The sequence below is a fragment of the Stigmatopora argus genome, chromosome 18, assembly GCF_051989625.1.
Source record: "Stigmatopora argus isolate UIUO_Sarg chromosome 18, RoL_Sarg_1.0, whole genome shotgun sequence".
NCBI lineage: Eukaryota > Metazoa > Chordata > Actinopteri > Syngnathiformes > Syngnathidae > Stigmatopora > Stigmatopora argus.
This window is the reverse complement of record NC_135404.1, coordinates 13309543-13318603: the sequence shown is the minus strand read 5'-3', so window position 1 is coordinate 13318603 and position 9061 is coordinate 13309543. Positions and strand designations below refer to the sequence as shown.

Sequence of the window (9061 nt, the reverse complement as noted above, 5' to 3'; positions counted from 1 at the left end):
CTTCATGACCTCTTCTTTACCGATAGAGATTTTTTACCGTTTTATTTTTTAGACCCCGGTAGACAGGCCACTTTATATAAATGAGCATGTAACACTCTTGGCAGTCTTTTTGCACAATCCGATATTTCTGTGAAGCATCTCTGTCATTTTCAATATCGTATATTAAGACAAGGAGCACCGTCTACATAGGCTTTTTTTTTTTCTCCGAAATTTAGGTGCTTAGTGCGCTTTATAGTCCAGAAATGACACTCCCGACAAAACGAGTTTTATCCACCCAGTGTTTTTTTTTTTTGCCCTACAAGTGAACGGATCAGCAAAAAAATGGACTCAAAAGGATTCCTCAAATGGCGGGGCATTAGCGTCCACAAAATCAATAATAGGACTACTATTGTTGGTTTTGATTTTGTCCAAATGATTCTCAGATGGGAAAGTCTAGCCGGACCAGAGCGACGGTGCCCCACTTGACAGTTTTTCTACTCCGCCTGGCTCTTTCGCGGAATGCCGCCAGGCCCCATGAAGGTAATGTAAACTCTGTGTGACTGTCTTGTATGGAGAAGGTCCACGTGGGAATCTCTGTGTGTCTGTCTGTGCACATTTCTATGCATGTGGATATAAAATAAGGGAGAGAGAGAAAGAGAGACAGATGGGCTGCTGATGTCGAGGCGAGGGAGTTTGCCTCGCAGGTCGCAGCTCTGGAAACAAGATGTTTCATCCTGTCACACACACACGTGTGTGTGTCTTTGTATGTGTGTGTCGTATCGCCCCAGGAAAGTTGCCACCTTGCTCTTCCTTCCTTCCTTCCTTATCCCGTGATATTTTTTTGGGTTTGCCCCAAATTTTCCCCGGCTACCCCGGCAGATGAATTTATTCAAAACGCAACGAAGCCCCTTTGTCAACGTAAGGCGTTGAAATAATTCGTATCTCCTGCTTAAATAGGAGTAGAACGCTCTCCTCATTTAAATCTGAAGCCTACGTCAATCCGCAATGCCTTCAAAGCCATTTCAAGTTGGAAACTGTGCAGTAACTTTTCAAAATCTTTTTTTTTTCTCTCTTCGCCACGGCGTCATATTTTAGAACATGTGAGACGCATCGGAATATTTTGGAGCTCGTTGAGTGAGCGGCGTCGCCGCCGTCGTCGTCGTCAGCCCCCCTTGTGGCCTCATTAGCACACACCCACCCAGGCAAGAAACACGACAAAAAAAAACAATAATCTGGAAACAGGCACCCTAACGCACAAGCTCACGTGCGGGGGCTTCGTATAAACTTTTGTGTTGTTGTTTTTTTTCCCTATACAGCCAAATTATCTGAAAAATAATAAGGTAGGATGACCTAGTAAGAGTGGCATCCTCAAGTAGAAAATGATGAAACTATTTTTCTGTTAAGTCATCGGTCAACAAAGATTGAATCATGCATGTCCAGAAAACGTGACGGTAATGGAATCGGATCTCACGGGGGCCTCGCTGTTGACATCTTTGTGTAAACACCACAGACTTGGGGAGACAACGGATTTGGAATGTGGCTCAAACTCTATTGGCCAGAGAGAGAAGAGCATCACAAAATGCCTCGGGGGCCGGCGGGGCAGGTAGAGGAGATGTAAAAACTAAAATGGGTCAAGTGTTGTTCCAGCAAAATCGCTTTCTTCCTCTCTCGCCTTCTCAAATGACGACAAAATGCACCGTCGCGCTTGGTTTCCTTCCCGTTTGACCTTTGAACTGTGAATAGAAGACGTGGCGTCGCTCGCAGCTTAGCTCCGGTGCCCTCCTCACTCGCTCCACCCCGGCCGGCGTGGAGGTCAACGTACGGCGGGAGACCGTCGGCATGTACGATGAGGAGATGAGACGCGTAATAAGGAAAGGAGCCCAGAGGTCGGCGCTTCCGGGAAGGGGAAAAATCCCAGGCGGGAAAAAAAATCCAAGACGGCTTGATATTCGGACCACGTGGACGGCTTATTTCATTGCCTTGGAATATGAGCTTTGCCGTCCGTCTTGTGTGGAATGCTAACGCGCTTTTACTATTCTTCAAGCCAATTCTGGAGCTGGCACTCCAAAGTAGCAAAATGGTGCAACTCCAAAACACTTTGTGTATTCCAAAGGAATGCCTTTTATCAACGTGACCATTCATTTGGAATGCTGACTCGTATTTCAATTTGCGTGTCAATAACGACGTGTGCGTGAACATTCGTGAAAATATTGCATTTTGCCATGACCTTCAATTTTTCAAAAGAGCAATGCTTTTTATATGAGTCCGAAAATATCATTTTGTTGTTGTTGTTGATTGTGCCGCTTTTCCTTTTGTTGCCAGGTCATCATCCGGCCTTCATTTGAAAATTCTACAATATGCGACATATAAGACTTCATCATCATTTTGTCCTTATGTAGGAAGGTGGTGGGCTTGTTCTCATTTTGCCAGAGTGAATCCAGAGATGTTTTTTTCTTCTTTTCTCTGCGCAGATCGATGGTGTGTTGCCAGCCGGCTTTTGTGTCGCGGCAAGTAGAGCGATAGAGGCTGCGGGGGGGACTAGTTCATCATGCTAGCCCACTTAGGTCAAAGCGCCCACAAAGGTAGGCTCATCAATTCCTCCCCTTTCTTCGCTCTCTTTTTCTCGCTTACGGTTTTGCGTCAGGCGCCAAAGTCGCCCGAGATGACGACGAATGTTTTCGCACTTTCTTTTTGCGCTTGCGACTCTGAATTTGAAGCACTTCATCACAGGTAGACTTTCGAGCCGTTTGACGTGGAATTGAACCGACGTTTGTTCCCTGCCAGGCCGCCCGCTTAAAAACGATTGGACTTGTAGTGCCCTCAATTGCTAACAAAACGGTGAACGGAAGTTGGTTTTGAAGGGAAAAAAAGTAACTTTTAGATATTTGGGGAAAAACTAAATAATTGGAATTGAGACAGGATCAGTTAAAATAACACACGGCAATTAAAAACTAGAATAAACGCGCGACCGGGAAACTGGTGAATCCTTTTTCTGAACGCACGGCTAGTTTCACTTGTAAGGGTGGCGGTGTTTTAAAAAAAAATCTCCATAAGATAAAGTTGTGATCTGCGCATGACTTGGTGAAGTGTCAGCGGATTATGGAAATATTCTCCTACTTGTAATACGTATCAGCATCTGGCTTCCCTCTGATCTGCGTCCAACTGACATTCGCGTCTGGTCAGCTTCACTCATCATCATCATCATCATCTTGGGCTAACGGATTCGTCATATTTTTACCCACAAAGCGCGTGTGTTTGCAGCGCGGGCACGTCTGGGCAGACACGATTGACAGGTCGCAGCTGTAGATGACTTTTGGAGAGCGCAGGTCGCCGCCGTCGTCTTATCGCTGCCCCAGTTACAAAAAGAACCCCCCAATTTTTGGGATGGACATCTTTGACAGATTGGCGGAAGTGACAGTTGGCAATGTCGCCATAAAAGTTTGCTGGGTGGCAGATGGGGACACCAAAACAGCTGCTTTCATAACACTATTAATACATGAAAATTAAATGCTCACCCTGCACAAAAATCAAACTAACATTATCTGCAGATGATGATGATTCTCTTGATTCGGACCTTGCAGTTTCCAGTCACCCTATCCAAGATGGCCGGCAGCTACGCAGACGGCAGACGTCCAATCCATTTCACGTGGAAGACTCGCCAGCGAATCGACCAATCTTCCCCGGATTGGACTTTAGTGTCATCCAGGACACCCGGTGAGTTAAGCAATGACTTTTTATCCCAGTCAGGTGCGTATGAGGTGAATGTAAAGCTAAAAAAAATATTTTGTGAAAAAAAACGTGGTAGCGGCATCGGTCGGGCGTCCCAGCGACCAGTCAATGCATCAACTTGTCTCCGATACTTATAGTGATGTACTAATGACTTGATTTGGTGTGGAACGGAACCCCCGTGTGCAACATTTAAATATTCATGACAATCTGCACATGCATAATGCACGAATCCGTTTTTTTTTTGCTAGCCATAAACAAGAATTTGCACGTCCACTAAAAAATGGTCGCCCCCCCGCTCATCCTCTCGCCGGCCCTTGGTTATTCCACAAAGGAGGGCCGTGTCGGGCCCCCGGGGGAGCTTGTCTTGCAAGGATCCCCCAGGGGAACCCCAAGATGAACCCCAAGACTGGAGATTAGGATACTCGGAGATGAAAGAAAGGGAAACGGCCGCGGGCGTCTTTGCGTCTTCGTGCGGTCTCCGCCCACTCGCCGTGTTAGCCTTTGCTCAAAAGAAACTTAATTGGGCTCCGGCAGGAAAAGAAAGTGTGAATTCAAACAGAAAGGCGCAGATTTTTCATTTTTTGGAGTCCACCGCAACAACATTTACTCTTTTAATGAGCCCAGAATCTGAATGGAATTCCTTCTAAAGTGCAATCCATGGATGGGAATAATGTTGAGCCTATTTTTATTTTTTTTAGTTGAGTTCGTGATCGTCTATTAGCGCTCTTGACCTTTATCGGCGGCGACGACACGCTCGCTCCCACACTTGTAATCGACAGCATGCCAGGAACGCAAAGTGCAATACATTATTTAATGCGGGGGCTTAAACAACTGTCAGTGTCTGCGCTTTGTGTTTTTCAACAAGATCAAGGCAGTTTTGCTTTGCTGGTGTCACTATAGAATAAATACAAACATGGAAGTCAATCCTCAGTCATTTTTTTTCCACCGTAGCTGACGCTAATGACTAAAAAGCTTTACGGCGAGTGACTGAAATAGCAATGTCGGTGCAGAGAGAGGTCTAATGATTCATTTTCTGAACCGCTTATCCTTACAGGTTGGCGAGGGGTGCTGGAGCTGATCCCGGCTGACTCGGGTCACCCTGAATCAGCGGCAAGCTGATTGCAGGGCATGAGGAGAGACCAATCATTGGTCATTCAGTGTGTCCAAACAGCCTAGCATGCATGTTTTTTTATTGTGGGAGGAAACTCGAGTACCCGGAGAAAAACCACGCAGAGAACATGCTAACTCCACACAGGTGGACCGACCTGGATTCCAACCCAGAACCGTGAGGCAGACGTACTAACCGCTGAGATGCCGGGCTGACGAGATGGCGTAATCGATCAAGTAATTAGTGCTTTTGGACAAAGCTCCCTCCCTCCTGGAGGGATGGAAAGGACTAATGAGCGGTCGATATCGCGGGTGGAGCGGAGCCACACGTACACGAGCGGGGGTGCACGTCCATGCTCCTTAATGACATTCCTCTGATGCTCGGGAGTCGGGAGTTTATTCTTGGGCCAAAATGGCTACGTGCGTGGCGTGGCGTGGCGTACGCCATGTTGGGAAGAGCTGGAGTACCCAAGACTGACGACGAGATGCAACCGGGTTAGTAATAAATATTCGTCAAAATATTGGCTTTACGAAGACTGCTCGCCCTGACCTTTGACCTCCTCTCGTCCTGCAGTTGCTGGGTGCTGATAAACAGGGTAAGAATAGCCTCATTGCGATAACAAGACCGCAGTTGAATTTTGTCCTGTTTTTAGGTTGGATTCATGCTCTTTAAAAAAAAAAAGAAATTAATATTTTGTCTGGCTGGGTTTTTGTAATGGAATTATATCAATAAATTAAAAGACATCATTACAGGTGGTGAATATTTTTGAATAACTTAGTTTTATTCGAAAAAAACGAACGAATTTTCATTCGATATAATCTTTAAAAAAGTTTGTAATCCGCTCCTTGAAATCCCTCCTGGTTTTTCTTCCGGCCGATCGATGGATCCATCCCACAGTTTTAGTTAGTGACGTAACGAACTGAACCCAGGCTCAGCACCTGATCGCAATCAATTGATCCGTCCCACTGGCAAAATGGTGTCGCGTCGCGTCGTGTTTTTGTTTTTCGATGAAATATCGGAGCCCCTAGGGCCGTTAACTAACTATTTTCGAGACCCCTTCTGTCCGGGATAGTCCACTGACGCCTCGTCTTGGTTGGGAACCGAACGAAGATCCAGTCCAAGGCCCCAATGGAACCCCCAAAAGAAAAGTTCTCCCGCACGCAACAGGTACGTCAGCGGACATGGCGACCAACTTTTTTTTGCCCCCCAAGTTGTATATGAAAACGTCACCAAGCAGGCGAAACTCGCTCCTGGCTTAGTTCCAAACAAAAACAATGCTGGAAACTAGCGATATTGAATGTTTTATTCATCCTAATGAATGTTAGTTCCGGTATACGTGAAATAATTGTTTGTTGTGGCGGTGGGGGAAGCGGGGCGGGATCAATAGCTTGTTAGCAAGTGAGCCAATCACCGATGAGCATTCACGAGCCATTCATCAGTGTGGACGGCCGATATTGGACAGCCTCGCTAAAAGGCTGTGCTGTTGGGAAAATAAATGGAATTGGCTGGAGAAACGCCGTTGCAATCATAGACAAAAAATAAGCAGACGTCAAACGTCATTTATGCCATTTGGTGGCCCAGAACACCTGGAGGAACATCTTCCTCTAGCGTTTGCTCGTAAACACCTCGTTTTTGTCCTATTTCAGCCCACAGAAAATTCCTATTCTGCGTTGACTATTCCTCAAAGTAAGAGGTTTTATTCGCTTCCATGTTCGAGAGCTTCTATGTATGGTCAAAGACATTTTTTAATGAGTTTTCTCGCTGAATTGGCGATCAGACGAGTCCATTTCAGTGACTTTGCACCAAGTCCGTAATCAGACTTGTCCACCAATCACCCCCCAAAAATCCCTCGACTTCCCCGCTCGTCATTGGTCGATAGTTAACGCGAGCTTCCAGCTGTTTAATGCGCTTTTTTCCGTCCCACTCGACAGCTCCCTCGTCCAATCAAAGCTGCCCGGCTCTCCCGGAGAAGGTCTCCGATTGGCTTAGAGAGGCTCTGGGTTGGTCTCGAAGTTGTTTCTCCCCCCCCTCCCCACGCCTCCTCCCACTCCATCCAGCTGTGAGATCCCCCGATGGACGGAACCGAGAGAACAGTCTTGGAGGAGACGCGACCGAGGAGCGGAAGTCTCCTCTTGTCTCCGCAAGCGAACGGAAAGATGCTCCTTCGTCGCCCGTAAAACAAACCAACAAACAACTAAAAAAAAAAGCAATGCGAGCGGATGCCAGCGGGCTTTTCGGGCGTCAAGCTCGAGCGGACGCACGGCTCGACAACACCTCGACGGATTTTTTTCGCAACTCCGCCGAAACGGCGGCGGATGCATTGAATTGCCAAGTGTCGGAGAGTTAACTAAAGGCGTTGGAACGACAACCGAGCTTTTCCTATTTCCTCCGAGAAGTTGCAAGAAGGCTTCCAGTCGGATCTAAACATTGGCGGATGCTTGTAAAGTGCCGGTGAGAGCGACGACACCCCCCCCTTGTGTCCCCCCCACCCCCCTCCGCACCGCGACTGTATCTTCGCCGCACCGAGGCTGCAGAGACGGGGCGAGTGCGCCAAAAAAGCGTTTGGGAACGCCGCTGCCACGGAACGGAACGGCCGTTTTTTCCCCCCAAATTTCTTCTGATCACCAAAAAGCTCGCATCTTCAGTCTGGCGTGGATTTGAAAGCCACCCCAAAAAGCGTCTTTCTTCAGGCTGGCGTGGACTGGAAAGCCACCAAAGTGATCATGCGATGACTGCGCGCGCCTTGGACAAGTCTACCCAGTCCAAATCAGGTAAATACATATTCAATTTACTATTTTTTTAACCTGTTAATATAGCAGCGTAGATGCTGGTGAATAGATTCCTATTTTTTTTTGCCTGTGTCAGACATTGTTAGGGCTGTCCGATATTTTTTTTGTTGCATGTGAGCTCGAGTCGCTTGATTTTGAGTATGGGCTGTTACCTTAGAAATATATAAAAAGCACATACAGACCACCCAATGTGTTTCCATGAAGCACAAGCCAAAGGATATTGATTTAGTTTTGCATAGATGACATGAAAATATTGTGGGTCATGCCATGGGATCAATTGAGCTATCTGTCTTGACTTTTTTGTGGCCATTTTCTTTGTTGTGCAAGATTGGTGTCTGTCAGCGCCGTAAATCTAGTATAAGACATACCATACTACAAATATTGAAATATTGTGGCTTGCACTTCTAGACATGAAATCCACAACAAGTGGGGAGGCCGGCATTGAGTGATCGTGTTTTGCAATTTCCCGCAGCCATTTGTTTCCTAGAGACTATTTCTTTCTTATGGCAAGATGTTTAAAATTTAAAAGTTGCTACTTTAAAATTCACGATGTTGCTGAATATCGTTGATTCCAATCAATCGCGATTAAATCGGTAAGCCTAGTTGTCCAGGCCTAAAATGAATGAGATAAATGCGCCGGTGACACGCTAAAGTCGCGTCATCGCATGCCATCGACGGTCGCAGACGTCCCATTCCGGGAAGCCTCGCATTTCGGCGCCATCGACGCTGATACGTTTGGGGAGGGGCAGTGGCCTTTTTGCTCAAGATGGAATTGGAATGAAAATGGCGACGCTAGCCAAGTATTGACCGTGTCCCCCCCCCCACGCAGGAGGCCCGTGATGGCGGAGGATGGGGGTAATGTCAGCGTCTCCGGGGGCTCGGAGGGCCGCTCCTCTCTTCCTCGGACCTTCATCCGGCTCAATGACTTGTCCGGGGACGGAGGGGAGGCGGAGTCGGAGGCGGAGGCGGAAGCGGAAGCGGCTTCCGCCTCGGCTTCGGCTTCGGCTTCGGCTTCCCCGGCCCCCGACGCGACCTCCTGGGCCGCCGACGACGTTTCGGCGGCCGGCGAGGAGAGCCTGCCTTACCCCACGCTGGCCCCCGTGGTCTTCTTCTACATGAAACAGAGCACGCGTCCTCGCAGCTGGTGCCTGAAAATGGTATGCAACCCATATCCTTTTTGATCTGAAAAAAAGACCTCTGACTGCAATCTTCTTGCAGGTAAGATGCACTCTTTTTTATTGATGTATTTATTGCTCTAGCAGTGGTCATCGATTTTGGTCAGACACGTTTCTTTACCTTGCTTAGGCGTGCTTTTCCAGACGCATATCAAGTGTTCCGTAGTTGCTGATTAGCGATGCAAGACATGAAAAGGCCTGTTATGATAGATTTACTTGAGATATTGAGTATTGCCATACTTTGTATGCCCATAGGGCCCCCCCCCCACTAGTACTATTAT

The 9061-nt window shown here is 47.4% G+C and overlaps 1 protein-coding gene and 1 long non-coding RNA gene across 12 annotated transcripts in view; both read left to right on the top strand.

Annotated features, from left to right (window-relative positions):
• Positions 1-822: 822 nt before the first annotated feature.
• On the top strand, positions 823-5560 carry LOC144092617 (uncharacterized). The gene is made up of 4 exons (XR_013306098.1): positions 823-2561; positions 3561-3693; positions 4763-5310; positions 5390-5560. It is a non-coding gene; the product is annotated as an uncharacterized LOC144092617 (long non-coding RNA).
• A 1187-nt stretch (positions 5561-6747) lies between these two features.
• cacna1g (calcium channel, voltage-dependent, T type, alpha 1G subunit) overlaps positions 6748-9061 on the top strand; it is a 72038-nt gene continuing 69724 nt past the window's right edge. For all 11 annotated transcript variants that reach the window (XM_077625067.1, XM_077625068.1, XM_077625069.1 and 8 more), the window contains exons 1-2: positions 6748-7587; positions 8435-8773. In XM_077625067.1, coding sequence (XP_077481193.1) covers positions 8445-8773 — 329 coding nt within the window. In that variant the 5' untranslated portion in view covers positions 6748-7587; positions 8435-8444. The remainder of the gene's footprint in view (positions 7588-8434; positions 8774-9061) is intronic.